Below are 18,172 nucleotides of genomic sequence, written 5' to 3'. Positions count from 1 at the left end.
TATTTAAGTTTATTTATTTATTAATTATTTTTTTGTTTTTTGGGGGGTGTCAAAGAAAGTTAATAACTCTCTTAATTTTAATATATGAGAAGACCCCTTGCCATTGTATACTCATGTCAATAATGGTTGTCACCCCCCCCACCCCAACCCACACCCCCTCTCCGATTAAAAAAAATTGAAGGGGTGACAACCATTATTGGCATGAGTATATGTGTACTCCCATTCAATTTTGATCTTTGTAGTATTCTCTTGAAATAATTTTATGTGTAAATTTAGTTTCTTTAGAAACAGTGGTGACTTGAACAATATTTCCCGTTTGTTGCTTTCATACCGAATTCTCTTGCGGGTAGATTTCTGGCTAAATGTACACTTGCCCTTACAAAATTCACTGCATCAGAATCATTTGATATGCAAGACGACTGGGCCCTGCTTAGGTTTACGCCAAGAAACATCATTGACGTCATCATCCCAGTGACGTCATCGACTTTCCATGACGTCAGATAATATGCGCTAGGAAAATGGACGACAAACGGTTCGGATATTGTTGTAAAAACATTTTTGTCTGTGTGTTTGTTGCAGTGTTGATACTGCCGCAGACAACAGTGTTTGGGACAGAAGCAAATGTGCAACTTTTGTTGACATTATCAGAAAGAAGAAAATCTAATGGTGAGATATTTTCGTACTTTCACTCGTGTTTGAATCTTTCATTACGAACATCAATCAATGTCTATATCGATTATTGTATGTAAGATTAGAGTATCACGAAAGTGATACTCAAATCTCAAAGAAAGAATCAAGACATGCCGCAGACCGGCCTCCCTTTTTTGAAACGTCACGATTCTGATGCAGTCGATATTTTAAACTTTGAAAAGAAGTACCTCCTTCCATTTGATGAGTCTAGTACACTATAATGTTGAAATCATTAGCGGTATCCGGATATACCTACAGAATACCGGATACCTATCTGCCATATTGTTTAGTGTCACGTCACCCTAACCCTAACTCTAAACCTTACCCTAACCCTAAACCTAAGCCTAACCGGTTAACCCTAACTCTAACCCTTACCCCAACCCTAAACCTTACCCTAACCCGTAAGTAAACCCGCGTGCTTTTAAAGATTGCGGAAGGCATCCGGTATCCTGTAGTCCAACATGAAGAAAGAATCACCGATATATCCAGCCATTTTAAGTCAAGTGTAAAGTGTCTAATATCTACGGCATTTAAACACTACAGAATACCGGATATTGTTAGGGTAAGGGTAAGTTTAGGGTTGGGGTAAGGTTTAGGGTTAGGGTAAGGTTTAGAGTTAGCGATAGGGTTAGGGTGACGTGACACTAAACAATATGGCTGGTAGGTATCCGGTATTCTGTAGGTGTACCAATCCGATATTTCCCGGACGCATTAAAACATGGCCAAATGACCTTTCTCTCTAATGTACAAGAGATTCCAGACTGTGCGGAAATCTCGTCTTTTGATGGAAGGCAGTTCAAAAACAGCTGTATCTGTCTGACATCCTGTTCCGCTATCAACCACTTCCGGTTGCACCCTTAGAACGAAAAGTTTACATTAGCATCACTCTTTTTTCATCATTGTTCTTTATAAGTACAAAGCTTAGAGAGAAATCCCAGTACTTTATCGCGTTAAAAGATTATACTTGCAACAACCAATTAGCGAAAAGTAGATGACATTGCAAAATGTTTGGTTAGATTTGGTTGTTTAGCCGCACTCAGAGTATCCCAGCTATATGACGGCGGTCTGTAAATAATCGATAGTCTGGACCAGACAGTCCAGTGATTGACATCATTGATCTAAACATGAAATTCACCAAGTGAGCGTGGCTGACCAACCGATCCAGATAGTCGCTTCTTTTAACAAGTATGGGTTGCTTGAAGACAAATTCTAAACTGAATCGTCACATGTGTTTGGTTAGATGTATGAGTTGTATGTAAACGCACATGGTTGCAAACCAAGCGTCACTATACAATACATGCCGTATAGACAGTGTATACATACGATACTTCTAAATGAATTAATCATATGGATTAAACGTTTATTGTTTAAAGAATTACCTTGTTTGCGATTATTACCCCAATGGGTTTTATCAGCATGTGTTTCCAAATAGCATATCGGAAGAATACATAAGAATTATGCCGTAATGCTATTGATATTACGATACGAAAGTACAACCGGCTGATCTCCAGCTGACCGTTCTAAAGCTGGACACAGCAACCCTGCACTGTCAGCTGACACTTGCAACCTCCACATTGATGAGGGGGAGTGGGGTAGGTTTACTCCCATAACGCAGAACTCCCAAAGCGGCGTAAAACATTCACTCACTCACTTTAGTGACAGTAACTGAAAAGAAGGGGTGAAACAGATGAATAACAAATGCGTTTGTTCTCCATCATTTAATTTGCTGTAGCTTTGCTTAATTTATCTATTGATAATACTTAATACGAGTATATAGACAGTCAAGGATGTATATTATGTGCGTTGGATCTGTAGATGCAGTTCTGTTCCCTGTAGATGCAGTCGCTCTACGGCTGATGCCGATGAAACGTTAAAGTTTAACTCACTCACTCGTTGTGGATGCAACACATATGGGAATAGATGTTGAGAGTCTAGTGTAGATGAAGCCTTTCTTTCAGAGGTGCAGGATCTCGGATGCCGTAGTGCAGAGGGGTCGACGATGACGAGGGACGGAAAGATGACGGCGATGCGGTGTATCGTCAATTGCTGGGGAAGCAAGTACGCGTATGCTGTTCTCCAGGTGCGTGATGCTCAAATCCGAGTGGGACGAGTGAGTGAGTGAGTGGGTTAGGTGAACACATCACGGCGTTTCAGCAGATAAGGCCTTATGTGATGCAGGAGGAGCACATTTACCTCTTTGGTAATACACGACCACGAGTCAAAATCTTAAATGTGAATGCGACTTAGCTGTTTGCTGATCCTGTTTCGTCCAAGGGAGTCAACTCCTGCGTAGAAAGCTATTTGTTCACCCGTCAACCTCATAACAGCGAAAATTGGACTAGAGCATACAAATGTGCTCTTCATTTTTTTTCCGTTCAGGTTTATATTTAAGTTGATGTCTTGTTTCTTCAGAGCGGCAATCGCTGTGTGTGCTCTCACACCCGGAACAAGCCTAGGGACAAGAAGGAATGTAACATCGCCTGCGTGGGGGACAAGAAACAAAACTGCGGGGGCGGTAAAGCGGCGTCTGTGTTCTTCACAGGTAATAGAAACAGAAAAGAGTAGAGGAAAGTCGAGTGTTATATAATATCCTGCAATTATCTACGTTCCTATGCAACTGTTTATGCTTCTGAGCAACGTAATTCGATTTCGCTCGAAAATAACGACATCTTAACTTCCGGTGTTAGCGAGAATCTAACCGAGGCAAGGGGAACACCTAGAAACATTAAACTCCCTTGTATCGGGAAGATGAATAAATATTCCACAACAAAGCATTGCTTTTAGAGTCCTTATACAGTCAACATTTCCCTGTAACGATCAAATGTCAAGTTGCCCCCAAAATACCTTTCTCTATGATATTACACAACACAGTCAGGTTGATTTTATTTGCTTTGTTTGTAAACAAACACCAAAGAAGTATATAGTCCGGTAAGGGCAAATCCATAGCACAGAGCGGGGAGAAAAAGCACGAACTTTAATAGCTAGCACAGTGGTACAAGTGTCTCACTCACACACCATACACATATCATTCACCACACACATACGCACACACGCACGAGCTCGCTGATGTGCCCTGATGATGTCTTGCAGGTTATGTGAAGCTGGACAAGAAGTCGCTCCACCAGCTGTACGCAGCTACCCGTTTGGCCTACAAGCGTAACAAGTCGAAAATGACTGCCGAAATGGCGGCATGTAAGTAGAAGACAATGACACCTCATACCCGTTAATGTAAGACATGAATGGTGCGTTTGGGTAATACTCGAGCTAGCCGCATGTACCCACCGTGTCTGTTTCAGATGATAACCTCGGCCCTTGTGTGAAGATATCACCAGGGAAATTTCTATCCTTCACCACCCACCTCATGTCTAAGGAGTTGTGTGTCGTCCACTGTTTCCACTACAAGTTCACCTACGCCTTGCTTTCGGTGAGGAGATTTAGTTTGGGGTGGATGTGTGCACTCCTTTGTGAAAATCAGCTCACGATAGCCCCGTCCGGTGCCTGTCTGTTAGACAGCAGGTCAGTTTTGAGCAGTTTCTATGATTTTCAAAGTAAACAAAATGGCCAGTCAGCTGTCATGTTGATATGATAATGACTTCATTAAGCTCGGTAGTGGGTGGAGAACTGCTGACCACACCGACTGTCCATCTGACACTCATGTTACAATACACGATCTGTCTGGGGTGCAGCTGCGATGGACACTGTGTTAAATACTCCCCCTTTCTCTCATTTCTTTGAAGCCATAGTCTTATGATAGTGACTTCATGAACGCTTCGAGCAGCTGGTGATTTCAATCAACAATGAATTTGAAATTAAGCAGTTATTCCAGCCAAAGGTAGTGTCTTGTAACATGTGTAGCCAGTGGTGGATATATAGAGGATTCTAAAACGACCTTCCGTGTAATACCATTTCTATTAAACGAGTTAATGATTTGGTATCAAACGAGCGAAAGCGAGTTTGATGCTAAATCTTTCTCGAGTTTAATAAAAATGGTATTTCACGGAAGCGAGTTTAGTATTATGTTTATTAATCTCCAACATAAACTGATAAAAAACTGCCTACGAAGTGTATTGACTTTCAGCTTTCCACGAGTCAAGCAAGGTCTAATACCATTGTGACAGAGGTATTAGCATTGTGACGTCATAACTGCACACCATTATGACGTCATACGTCTAGCGGCATTACATTAGTGTAATATCGCCGTAAAAATATTACACTGCAGTATCTTCCACGGGCGAGAAATAATATGAGTAACGCCCCAGGCACTCTACGCCCCAAGTGAGGGTCAGAAATGGACGGCAGCCACCTTATAGTCTATTATGTTCCACAAGCAGCTGTTGGCTTGGCCAGGTTGACTCTGCTGCAGTATATGTATCAGGGGACCCGTTGTCTTAAAACCATGTAGTCGGCCAATGTGAGTTCTATGTGTTTTATACCTTTTCCTGACGGGGCGATGGGGTAGCCTAGTGGTTAAAGCGTTGCCTCTTCACGCCGAAGACCCAGGTTCGATACCCCCACTTGAGTACAATATGTGAAGCCCATTTCTGGTCTCTGCCGTAATATTGCTGGATTATTGCTAAACGCTGCGTAAAACCATACTCACTCACTTACTCCAGACATATGTCAGGTTGTTCACTAACCTGGGCCTAGATTTTCGAAGCTCTCTTAGCGCTGAGATAGTCGTAAGTGCCATACATTAACATTTATATTAGCTTACGACTATCTTAGCGCTAAGAGAGCTTCGAAAATCTAGGCACAGGGCCCTTATTCTCGAAACGTCCGTAGCCCTAAGAATTCTTAACTTTGATCGTAGCCAATGTGTTAAGAATGTGCTTACGAAGTTCGAACGTTTCGAGAATAGCTGTCCAGGGTCCCGTTCCTCAAAGCGATCGTAGCGCTACGACAGTCGTAACTCCCATACTTTAACATAGACTTACGACTGTCGTAGCGCTACGATCGCTTTGAGAAACGGGGCCCAGGCTTGCCTTCCACAAAGCGATCGTAGCGCTACGACTGTCGTAAGTCTTTCAAGATTACTCACTTTCAAGAAGCTCTTAGGATGTTATCTCCTTAACAGATATTCCCAGGGTGTTATCCACTAATTCCATGTTCTCAGATTTGTGTCCACTGGGACCTGTCCACCAACTAGGTATTCTTCTGTGTCAGACTGGCGAGAAGTGCACGTGTCTGCCGCAGCTGCCCAAGGATGCCAAGACGTACACGGTCCTGCGGAAAGACTGTAACATGCTGTGCCCAGGGAACATGGGTCAGAGGTGTGGGGGCAGGGACGGGACCACCTACAACGTGTGGCTGACAGGTGACGCCTCTAACGTGTTTCACTCGTCAGAATTTGGAGTTTAAAGAATATACAGTTCTTGTTTGTCTATCAGATGCACCAAAGTGAACTCAGCCATGTTATTACCGGTCCTTACCGCGAATATAACAAACTGATGCCTCAAGTAATTAAGTGTTGCCTTTCCGTCAAAACGACATTTCATTACACTCGTACAAATCACTTTAAAGCACATGACGCCCATCCAAGCAGCAGTAATGAAAGACACTTTGTCCATGCACTATTGAGCAGAAGAAAGATGATTGCGATTGTGGATTCCGCCGATATACACGCATGTATCTGGTGACATGTGTCTACAGCCGTAGGGTAATGTACGTTATCGTATATTGTGAATTAGGTGCGTCCGTGGTCGCTGATATTTGAAACTGGTTTTTGGACTTCCATGTTGTAGCCACTGAATAAGGCGATGTTTGTGACACGTGTAAGTGTGGGTTGCAGGCCACTACAACCAGAAGGACCATCTCAGTCAGAAAGATTACCGTCCAGTCAACGCCCTCGTTCAAGGATGGAGAAGTTAGTTGTGTTGCGTTTTGGCTGTTGAGACGATGTACCTGTCTCATGTGACTGACACGTGATAGTTGTATCTGTGTAACTGACTGAAGTGATTGTTCTTCCCGTGCAACTGACAGAACTGATTGTTGTTCCCGTGTAACTGAAGTGATTGTTGTTCCCGTGTAACTGAAGTGACTGTTGTTCCCGTGTAACTGAAAGTAGTAATTGTTGTTCCCATGTAACTGAAGTGACTGTTGTTCCCGTGTAACTGAAGTGATTGTTGTTCCCGTGTAACTGAAGTGATTGTTGTTCCTATGTAACTGAAGTGACTGTTGTTCCCGTGTAACTGAAGTGACTGTTGTTCCCGTGTAACTGAAGTGATTGTTGTTCCCGTGTAACTGAAGTGACTGTTGTTCCTGTGTAACTGAAGTGACTGTTGTTCCCGTGTAACTGAAGTGATTGTTGTTCCCGTGTAACTGAAGTGACTGTTGTTCCCGTGTAACTGAAGTGACTGTTGTTCCCGTGTAACTGAAGTGACTGTTGTTCCCGTGTAACTGAAGTGACTGTTGTTCCCGTGTAAATGAAGTGACTGTTGTTCCCGTGTAACTGAAGTGACTGTTGTTCCCGTGTAACTGAAGTGATTGTTGTTCCCGTGTAACTGAAGTGACTGTTGTTCCCGTGTAACTGAAGTGACCGTTGTTGCTGAGTAACTGAAGTGACTGTTGTTCCCATGTAACTGAAGTGATTGTTGTTCCCGTGTAACTGAAGTGATTGTTGTTCCCGTGTAACTGAAGTGACTGTTGTTGCTGTGTAACTGAAGTGAACTGAAGTGACTGTTGTTCCCGTGTAACTGAAGTGATTGTTGTTCCCGTGTAACTGAAGTGACTGTTGTTGCTGTGTAACTGAAGTGACTGTTGTTCCCGTGTAACTGAAGTGATTGTTGTTCCCGTGTAACTGAAGTGATTGTTGTTCCCGTGTAACTGAAGTGATTGTTGTTCCCGTGTAACTGAAGTGACTGTTGTTCCCGTGTAACTGAAGTGACTGTTGTTCCCGTGTAACTGAAGTGATTGTTGTTCCCGTGTAACTGAAGTGACTGTTGTTGCCGTGTAACTGAAGTGATTGTTGTTCCCGTGTAACTGAAGTGACTGTTGTTCCCGTGTAACTGAAGTGATTGTTGTTCCCGTGTAACTGAAGTGACTGTTGTTGCTGTGTAACTGAAGTGACTGTTGTTCCCGTGTAACTGAAGTGATTGTTGTTCCCGTGTAACTGAAGTGATTGTTGTTCCCGTGTAACTGAAGTGACTGTTGTTCCCGTGTAACTGAAGTGACTGTTGTTCCCGTGTAACTGAAGTGACTGTTGTTCCCGTGTAAATGAAGTGACTGTTGTTCCCGTGTAACTGAAGTGACTGTTGTTCCCGTGTAACTGAAGTGATTGTTGTTCCCGTGTAACTGAAGTGACTGTTGTTCCCGTGTAACTGAAGTGACTGTTGTTCCCGTGTAACTGAAGTGACTGTTGTTCCCGTGTAACTGAAGTGACTGTTGTTGCTGTGTAACTGAAGTGACTGTTGTTCCCATGTAACTGAAGTGACTGTTGTTGCTGTGTAACTGAAGTGACTGTTGTTCCCATGTAACTGAAGTGACTGTTGTTCCATGTAACTGAAGTGATTGTTGTTCCCGTGTAACTGAAGTGATTGTTGTTCCCGTGTAACTAAAGTGACTGTTGTTGCTGTGTAACTGAAGTGACTGTTGTTCCCATGTAACTGAAGTGACTGTTGTTCCATGTAACTGAAGTGAATGTTGTTCCCGTGTAAGTGAAGTGACTGTTGTTCCCGTGTAACTGACAGGAGATATTGTTGTTCCCGTGTAACTGACAGAAGTAATTGTTGTTCTCGTGTAACGAACAGAAATGACTGTCGTTCCCGTGTAACTGACAGGATATATTGTTGTTCCCGTGTAACTGACAGGAGATATTGTTGTTCCCGTGTAACTGACAGAAGTGATTGTTGTTCCCGTGTAACGGGCAGAAATGATTGTCGTTCCCATGTAACTGACAGGAGTTATTGTTGTTCCCGTGTAACTGACAGAAATGACTGTCGTTCCCGTGTAACTGACAGGAGATATTGTTGTTCCTGTTGACTGACAGAAGTGATTGTTACTCCCGTGCAGCTGATTGAGTGATGTATCTACCAGGTTACCTGCGGAAACACCCTAATGTGGCAGATGAACTCACCAGACTTGGCGTCACCATACCTCGTGCACCCCCTACTGTCCCACATTCAGCGACAACTACTCCCCCTCAAATCACAACGTTGACTACTGGAGGTACGTCACGAAAGTCGAGCCAGACAGCTTGCTTGCCATTTAAACGTTAAGTAAATTTACGAGAATGTGTGTCTGTGAAAGAATAGCTCTCTACCATCCAAGTGTTGACAACAAGAAATGGACGCATCGTGTATATTACCGTGCATGTACATACTTGCAGGGAATGACACTGATGTCGATGTGGAGGACGACGTCTTGACTGATCGAGGTTGGTGCCTTATGCCGTCTGTTTGCCCAGATAAGGTAGAGTCAAGTCTATATAGAGTTTCGTTTGTTGCTCACAGAACTACAAAGGAACATTGGAGTAGGCGTATAATAAGCAATTTTGTTATATGATCGTTTGTCACGCCCCCCTGTCTGTTCCATTCCCCACATGGAAGTTAAGACAATTTGTGTCTCCTGAACCTGAACCTACGACTTGTAAGTTGTGAACGTCGTTGTTGCTTTCAGACAGCGGCGCTGCGTCGGGGGTGCTGGCAGGTGCAGTCATAGCAGGACTGGTAGCGGCGAGCGCAGGGTTGGGCCTCGTCTTGTATCTCAGGAGGTACGTCATCAGAGTATGCGGCGTAAGAAGTCGAGATGGCATAGTACATCTTGTCTATTTCTTTTCTTGTATGTGTATGTTTTGAAATGAATGAGTGAGTTTAGTTTTATGCCGCTTTAGCAGTATTCCAGCAATATCACGGCTGGGGACACCGGAAATGGGCTTCACACGTTTTGCCCATGTGGGGAATCGAACCCGGGTCTTCAGCGTGACGAGCGAACGTTTTAACCACTAGGCTGCCCCTCCGCCCCAAATGGATGAATGAAGATATCCACCCTATTATATATATTCAGGTATATATGTTGATTAAACTGCCAGCATTAGTATACGCCGTTAGGGTTTGGATTAGGATTGGGTTTAAAGGAGGGTACGGGTTGGGAGTCTTTCCTGACTGGCAAGTGATTCCCTATCTAGGAGGATTTACACGCACGTCAGTTAAAACGTTTATCCCAGCATCAATGGAAAAGATATTGAGTCAATTTGTAACTACATTTGAATAATTAATACATATGTTCCTTAATTTGTTTTTATTTCAGGTCAAAGTATTCCAATCCATATGGGGTAAGCATGCAACAGTAAAAATATCATCTTAGTGGAATGTAGCGCACAATAAGCGTTATTCCATATTTCGGCTTAGCATCTGAAGACGGCATATATTGAGGGCAACTGCATATCACATACACCATGGTGGATATAAATGCTAAAACAAGAATCCACTATATATATACTATGGCGAGAACGGATACCCATTACGTGGTGTTGGGATATCCCAGATGAAGTGAGATGAAATAGTCCGCTCCGAGGTGGCGTGTTAGATAGTGCGAGCCAAATGAGATGCCATGCAGTTTGCCCTGGACAACCACTCAGGTATAATATAGAGAGGTCCTGTCATTGTTGGACCCCTTAATGCCAAGCACCAGGGAGGGTACAAACAAGCATATTGTTTAACAGTGGACCGGGGAGGGTATCGAGGGCGTATGGTGTATATACCTCTGTTTGAAACAATTTATTTATTGTAAATCTTTTGGTTTTCGATAATAATTCCACCCAATCAGAGGCATTCGACCACGTGACGTCACGATAAACGCGATGTTGTAACGGTCCGATTATAATTTCATCCAATCGGAGCGAGATGAATAGCGTTTCTTATACCGAATGAAACAAGAGTCATCAGAAGGTGACAAATCAAAAGGACAAATTGAGACTCGGTCCAAAACGTTTCCATGGAAACCAAGAAAAATAAAAATGAAAAAATCGGTAAATAGCAAAAGGCACCACTTTAGGTTCTGTGAGATATATCTACCATGTTTTGTTGAAAATATTGAACGGTTTTTGAGTTATGTTCCGGAAACAAAATGATTACGGACGGACATACAGACAGACGAGGCGTCAACTATATTCCTCCGCATTACATGCCGGGAGGATAAAAATCGATACAACCACTAGCCGCGTTTGGTTTTCGATCATAATTCCACCAAAAGGAGAACAATGGAATAATTTCTCACTATAAAAGACTATACGCTCTCTCTCAATAACGGGGTGTAAATGGCTCACAAAAGTATTGAAAAATATATCAAGTTGTATTTGAGTGAAATCATTTTTTTGCCAAGGTAACATATTGGGCTGCTTAAAGCCAATGGGAATTCAACAAGAATTGAAAGCTTTTGAAAATATAACAAGCTAACAAGATAGGTACACTCTTAGAGAATCCTAACACTGAAATGTTCGTTATAACAAGGGATAACCAACTAAGCCGATAAAAACACTCACCTAGAAAGCATCCATGGCCCTTATCACCAAGCCTGGGAAGACATGTTTCCTTAACCTTGTAACCGTGTTCTTGCTGGGTAGACTAACTAATCCCCAACAAGTACAGTGCAGGATACATTTAGTAAACTGTGTGGAAGCAAACTTTAGGAACGCAGGATACACATGAAAGTGACAAATACTTTCAGATCCTCTGAAAGTTCAATCATAAAACAAATGTGTCGCCTATTTAAGAAGTAAACACGGTTTAATAGTTTTCCAACCACTAGATATAAACCACTATATAAGTAACGAACATTTCAGGCAACGTCATGTCTTCAGAAACACTGTCTTGTCCTCATATAGACTTAAACTTGACAGATTTCAAGATAGTGAAAACTGAAAACAATCATATAAAAAATTAATTTGCATGTTTCGGAGCTATTTTTGCAACCTAAAAATGGACATCTTCGTAAACCTTAATTGTATATAGACAGAAAAGTAAACTATCCTCAATTTTACTTATTATCATTCAATCCTTTGAGGGTATAAATTTCAAATAATGATACTGTAATTATTAAACATGAGACTAACAACGAAAATTCTGGAATAATAAGACTGTAGCTCAATTTTAATCCAATCGAAGCGACAAAAATATCTGTTACTAGGATGAAATATTCCTTGTGGTTGTTATTGATGTTAAGGTAATGTTTCTATTGTCAAGTTGTAAGTCTGTCTTATCAAATACAGAGTGACCTTACTTTGTAAACTCCGAAACGTGACTAGTAACTAAACAGTAAGTGATGGGTGTCATTCGTTTATTTGTTCCTTACATCGTTACTTCCTATTTCAGATGGCTCCCAGTTCTTGGTGATTGTATACATCCTCACTGACTTCCCAGATTGGATAGGAGTCACGTGATGTTTGAAAAATAGTATCAGAACGTCACAAGCTATGTAGTTTCGAATACCCTGGTAACGAATATTTCAGTAACGGATATCACATACTCTGGCAAATCAAGCAGTACGTTACCATTAACCACACACAAATGTTTTTTTTCTTTTCCCATCTGTTCACTTCATGTTCAAAATTAACTTAAACTATACTGGATAAAATAAGTTAGGGATATTGGTATTTTTATGATTGACATTTTATCAGTGTGACAATGAATAAATAGATTATTATTCATAATTTCAACATTTGCATACATCCCTAACTATTTTTGTCCAGTATATGTGAAAAACAACACAATTCCCTAATTTGGCTGTAGTAACGGACATTTCCCTCTTATGTCTACGCCTGGAATACTTTCTATGTATTGAGATGTGTTATGCAGAGAGATATTCTTAGCCCCAGACTATGACAAATACCATTAATGTAAAGATAAATTGTATTCATTCAAAATGAATGAGTAAGAGTATGCTTTGTTCTACACGTGTACGTATCAGGCTGAAAATTAATCATGAACATTTCCTCAAAACTTGCCACATGGCATTGCCAAATTTATTTATCTAAAAAGAATGCATTGGCTTAACAATTTGCAGAAAATGATACTTTAGACCAATATCAATTAAATCTGTATAATTTGTCAATAAGTTACTCTATCGCCTTGAGGGGACTTGCCCCGAGTCTCAATAACAGCATGAGGTCAGTGTTGGACCTGAAAATAGAATAAATAAAGAAATAAATTAAGAAATAGAAAGATTGAACTTAACTAAGTTAACCGGTCAATACTCGCGTCTATAAAATAAGTATGAAACTCACTTTGCCCTGGGATGGGGTCTCCTTCAGTCATGCCCCCTATATATGTATAATAAAAAAAACTGTTGCAAAGAGAGGTATAGACAAAAGACGTATACGGCCAGAAATCTATAAAATCTGTTATCTCTAAACGTTCAGTGATGTAGACACTGGTCTGCAGTATATATCCACACACGGCCACCAACATGCGGTATTCCTTGTTTCAGTCGAAGAAGGACCGCGAGGAACACAAGCTGCTGAAGAAACAGATAAGTGAGAAGACTCCGATCCGGTCAAGGAGGACAGGCGGCTTCACCGGCGATAAAACAGATAACGCGCTCGCTGGCGATGGAGATGATGAAGATGATTTTGCAAATGAAAGATGATGACCAATCTAATGTGACCTGAAGAACCGGTACCCCGTGCCATAGTACTGTGTCGTGAGTGAGTGAGTTTGGTTTAATGCCGCTTAGCAATATTCCATCAATATCGCGGCGGGGGACACCAGAGATGGGCTTCACACATCTTTGATTCCTTTGTAATAGCACGGTGTAGTTAAGCGACGAGTAGAAGGGACGTCCCAATGTAATTTGTGATGTGTATATTAGAAATGTCCCCATTTAATCACGGCAACCAGAAAATATCTCAAACTCACGTAAGCACTTGGCAAGTAAATATGTTATTAACGATCTGGGTGTCGTTGTACAGAACGACCTTAGCGCTAAGTCTTTGGTAAAGCTACGTTGAAGTATGGGACTTACGATCACCTTAGAGCTAAGGTTGTTTTGTACAACGGCACCCTGGTTTTACTAGTTCTAAAAAGCTATGTTTGAGTTATGGAGCAGCATTGTTGCAGGACTGCGCAAATCCACTTTGATTGACAATGTGTAGTCACACGTGTAAATATATCACCGGAATAAAACGAAAAAAGCTGCAAAGCCATTTTCATTGCTAAATGTGTCAAATGATTTTGATTACAACAACAGGACATGCAGCAGACATAATATATACATAGAGAAAAAAGTTAAGCACCCCCAGTGTTTTAGGATGTCGGGGAGAACACAAATGATAGTCCAGCACCCATGACATAGTAGACGTGCGCAAACAGGGACAGGTATCAAAGAATGAGCATTTGGCAATACAAGAACACCAGATTTGACGAATTCACTCAGACGTATATTGCTATAGAGCATGATATGTTGACATGTTTATCAACTAACAATAGATGATGGCGTTTGCCACAGAGGTCACATAGGGTGTTCACAAGAGTTTGGAGTCAGTAACGCGTACTTCCACCATTTGCCCGGATCACGGCCGCAACCCTTCGACTCATACCCCTTACAAGACGTAGAAAGAGAAGCATGGGTAATATGTGCCATTCCTCATGTAATGCCTGTTCAAATTCTCTCAAGTTCTGTACAGGAGGGTCTCTCGCCTGCACACGACGACCTAGGAAGGTGATATCAGGCATTGTTTTGGATGAAGTTGCTCACTATTATGGAACGGTGGGTTCCAGCGTTATCATCCATGTACTCTGGTCCAGAGGCAAGAGTGTGATTGTCAAAATGAGAAACGACAATAGGAACTAGCACCTCCAGGATGCACCGTTCACCAGTCAGATTGCCCTGTATCGTTAACCAGTCCAACATGCAATCATGCGAGAAGCATACCCCAAATCATGACTGAGCCTCCTCCGAAAGGAACCAAGGGAAGGATATTTGGGGGAGTATAGGCTGTATTTCTCTATGCCTCCAGATTCGCACTTGATCATCTTTCGCATGGTGCAAGAGCTGACTTTCATCGGACCAGTGGATCCTCTATGGCCTCAGATTCCAGTTCCTTCTGGCTTGACACCAAATCAAACGCAGACTTTTATGATCATTTGTCAACGGTGGACGTCTGATGACACACCATTTTGTATTTTGATGTATGTGTGTTGTGATGGAGCTTAACTTTTTCCTCTATGTATTTAACGACAGAGAGCAATGGCACTCACTCACCAAAACGTCATATTTGTTTTCTGCATAAATCCGGGAGAGTTTCAAAAATATATCATCATAATTATGTTTTGTATAAACATGTCTGCTTTTAGCAAGATTCCACGGCTGGGGACACTATAAATGGGCTTCATACATTGAACCCTAGTGAGAACAAACACTTTAACCATAAGGCTACCCCACCCCCAAAATAGCTCCCGTGTAGGTTGCAATTAGTTTTTTCCTCAGTATGTATAGCTGCCCGGGAGGCCCCATCTATAAGATGATTCAAACCTCTGGAGTATATGCAGGTTTATACAAGTAGTATGAACTTCAATTGTCCAGTGCAATGTTGGATGCAGTTTCAGGGAACAGAGGATCATGGTACAAGTCCGATAGTCATTACAAGGTCAGATCAGTCCAACTGGAGCAGTTGCTTACACAGCTGACTCAACTGCACAACAACTCAGGATAATTTGAACTATATTGGTCTGTAACATCATCATTAGCTGTTTCTTCCCGTGCGGCAAACACCAGTGAAACAAAGTAGTATTTCCATTCTGAGTAAGTTGGTTGGATGGTTGTCTGACGCCACACCCAACAATATTCCAGCTATGTGGTGGCGGTCTGTAAATAATGGAGTCTGGACCAGACAATCCAGTGACTAATAGCATGAGCATCGATCTATTCAATTGGGATACAATGACATGTGTCAACTAAGTCAGCGAGTCTGACCACCCTCACCACACAACATTGTTTAACACAGGAGGTCTACCTCCAGTGTAATTAAACAGGACACCAAGACGTGGGATGACCATAGTTTATTGCAAATGATCTGTGTGAAAATGAGTCAGATATATACAAAGTCTTCATTATCAAACCATGGTATCTTGACAGAGAAGTTGGCGCTGTTTCTGTAGTCTTCACATCCTCTAACTACCCTCAATGTCAGGGCACTACCCTCAATGTCAGGGCCACTTGGTTGACACACAGCTCTCACAATCATGCCTGTACATTATATAACATATCTACAAAGTCAAGTTATCCCTCCAATCCCAGGAAGGAAGTTTCTCAAGTCAGCATTGTCTGCATCTATTTCAACCACTGTGATACTCAACGCTCAGAACGGCTGCACGGTCAGTCACTGTATACCATCCATGGTCACTTACACGTCTGCCACATAATTAGGATGCACCACCAGGATGGGATCCTCCTCTCTGATCAGGGCCTGTGTGTCGTGCTTTGACTTAGGCTTCATTCCAGTCTGTGTCAGCTCAATCAGAACATGATCCTGAAAATAGAAATGTTCCGTTTTTTTAAATCTTTTGATAACCTTCAGCTGGCTATGCTTTCATCCGCCTTTAAGACATTTTCCTTCTCACCCACAAGTTGTTTTTTCCAGATTTTTATACCATCATGTGGGTTCACAAAAGAAAGTATTTGATTTGAAAGGATCACAATTAACTACACACTCTATCCTTGGTTTCTGTTTAAACTAATAAACAGGGCCGAATTCATCTACTATCGGCCAGAACATGTAAGAAGTGTTCTCATTTCAGATACAGATTCTCTGAACAGACCTCAAGAGCATTAGAAAATGCTGCCATTAAAATGTTTCCACTTACATGATGCACAAGTCTGTCTAAAACTTTCTCTGCAATAGTTTTCTTCTCCATCAGTTCAGCTTCCGAGTCAATCTCTTCCTCCATCTCTGCCAGATACCAGCTGATTAACTCGCTCTTCCTGAGACCAACAGTCTCCTCCCCTGTAAACAATCCGTCATGATGCTAGAATGATGGTTTCCTTCAAGTGCCCTTAACTCTGTACTGTACATGGGTCTGTTTCATATAGAATCTAGTCTAAACTTCTACATTGCATTGTTAAAGTTAACATACAAAATGTGATATTTGTGACCAACTGTTATGTGGTAGTGTTCAAGAACACTGAACATGTGGATGTGACAATGATGTGCTACATCTAGACAGAGATAGACAATGGTAGAATTTGTTGGAAAATCTTCTGCAATCTTAGAAGGGGAGCTAACTCTTGCTTCTCCTCACACATATCTCAAGCCCAGCATTGGCTTGGCCCGATGATTTTATTACATCCCTTGGCTGGCTTTTTATCCAATCAGGTGTCTACGCTGGGAAGTTGAGCTAACCAATCACGCTTCTTACATTTTCTAACCAATTAAACTTTGCAACACAATTCATGCAGAGGTACTCTGAAAGAGGTAGGAGGAGTTCTTTTATATGTTTTGAAAGTTTCAGATCAGTCAATTTGTCTATTATTTCCTAAAAAATCTGAGTGGCACTGTGAACAAACCTTCGCGACAGCGACCGCTATCTTTGTTGACACTGGCAAGCTCAGATGTAACGGTGGCTTAGCTGATTGGCTACTGGGAGAATGCGGAGCCAGCAAAGGGAGGTAATAAAATCATCGGGCCAAGTCGTGGATGCATCCAGGGTATGGTGGAGAGTGATCGTAACGTATACCCTGGAGATTATCGAGGATGAGCATTGTGTGTGATTACTCTGTACCCTGCATACTCTGCCTGGACCGAATATTGGAAGTTGGATCCCTGTTGCTGAGAGGTGCATATTCCCATTATTGTCTTTATTACTGTAATCCATTCTCTCGTGTTATATTACCTTTCAACACTCTACTTTGTCCTTCAACTGTAATACATGAGTATTGATTTGTGAACACATTGTCTATAGCACATTGATTTGTGAACACACTGTCTATAGCACATTGATTTGTGAACACATTGTCTTTAGCACATTGATTTGTGAACACATTGTCTATAGCACATTGATTTGTGAACACATTGTCTATAGCACATTGATTTGTGAACACATTGTCTATAGCACATTAATTTGTGAACACACTGTCTATAGCACATTGATTTGTGAACAGTCTATAGCACATTAATTTGTGAACACATTGTCTATAGCCAATAGATTTGTGAACACAGTCTATAGCAAATTGATTTGTGAACACATTGTCTATAGCACATTGATTTGTGAACACATTGTCTATAGCACATTGATTTGTGAACACATTGTCTATAGCACATTAATTTGTGAACCCATTGTCTATAGCACATTGATTTGTGAACATTTTCTATAGCACATTGATTTGTGAACAGTTTCTATAGCACATTGATTTGTAGTTTGCTGGTTTCACATCAAGTCCCTTTACAGACTGATTCCCCCTTAACTCTTTTGTTTCAACTTTGGCCTCAACACTTGACCCAAACATAAATGGGTATGATGCAGTGGTGCCAACCTCTAAAGAACCTAAAGAGGAG

At 41.6% G+C, this 18,172-nt stretch overlaps 2 protein-coding genes across 3 annotated transcripts in view; one reads left to right on the top strand and one right to left on the bottom strand.

Annotated features, from left to right (window-relative positions):
- Positions 1-501: 501 nt before the first annotated feature.
- On the top strand, positions 502-13,831 carry LOC124278589. 2 transcript variants are annotated; one of them, XM_046714331.1, is made up of 12 exons: positions 502-666; positions 2,649-2,770; positions 3,103-3,232; positions 3,781-3,882; positions 3,987-4,114; positions 5,854-6,004; positions 6,479-6,553; positions 8,722-8,853; positions 9,014-9,061; positions 9,304-9,397; positions 9,934-9,958; positions 13,111-13,831. In XM_046714331.1, exons 1-12 carry the CDS (start codon positions 519-521, stop codon positions 13,267-13,269), a joined length of 1,314 nt encoding a protein of 437 aa, XP_046570287.1. In that variant the 5' UTR covers positions 502-518; the 3' UTR covers positions 13,270-13,831. The 2 variants fall into 2 exon arrangements, with proteins under 2 accessions (XP_046570287.1, XP_046570288.1); XM_046714332.1 differs by lacking the exon at positions 2,649-2,770 and having other exon boundaries at positions 588-666.
- A 1,834-nt stretch (positions 13,832-15,665) lies between these two features.
- LOC124278590 (zygotic DNA replication licensing factor mcm6-like) overlaps positions 15,666-18,172 on the bottom strand; it is a 31,559-nt gene continuing 29,052 nt past the window's right edge. Inside the window, 2 exon segments of the mRNA XM_046714333.1 lie at positions 15,666-16,150; positions 16,485-16,624. Of these exon segments, the coding sequence (XP_046570289.1) occupies positions 16,025-16,150; positions 16,485-16,624 (266 nt within the window). The 3' untranslated portion in view covers positions 15,666-16,024.

The sequence above is a fragment of the Haliotis rubra genome, unplaced genomic scaffold (genome assembly GCF_003918875.1).
Source record: "Haliotis rubra isolate DU_JTF1 unplaced genomic scaffold, ASM391887v1 Scf24, whole genome shotgun sequence".
Taxonomy (NCBI): domain Eukaryota; kingdom Metazoa; phylum Mollusca; class Gastropoda; order Lepetellida; family Haliotidae; genus Haliotis; species Haliotis rubra.
This window is presented reverse-complemented; position numbering and strand designations above follow the sequence as displayed.

Bases quoted from the DNA above. Each gene is read 5' to 3' on its own strand.
- LOC124278589 (XM_046714331.1), top strand. From the start codon at position 519: ATGGACGACAAACGGTTCGGATATTGTTGTAAAAACATTTTTGTCTGT. The intron at 2,771-3,102 runs GTGCGTGATGCT...TTGTTTCTTCAG, and splicing joins ACGCGTATGCTGTTCTCCAG to AGCGGCAATCGCTGTGTGTG. The intron at 6,554-8,721 runs GTTAGTTGTGTT...TGTATCTACCAG, and splicing joins CCTCGTTCAAGGATGGAGAA to GTTACCTGCGGAAACACCCT.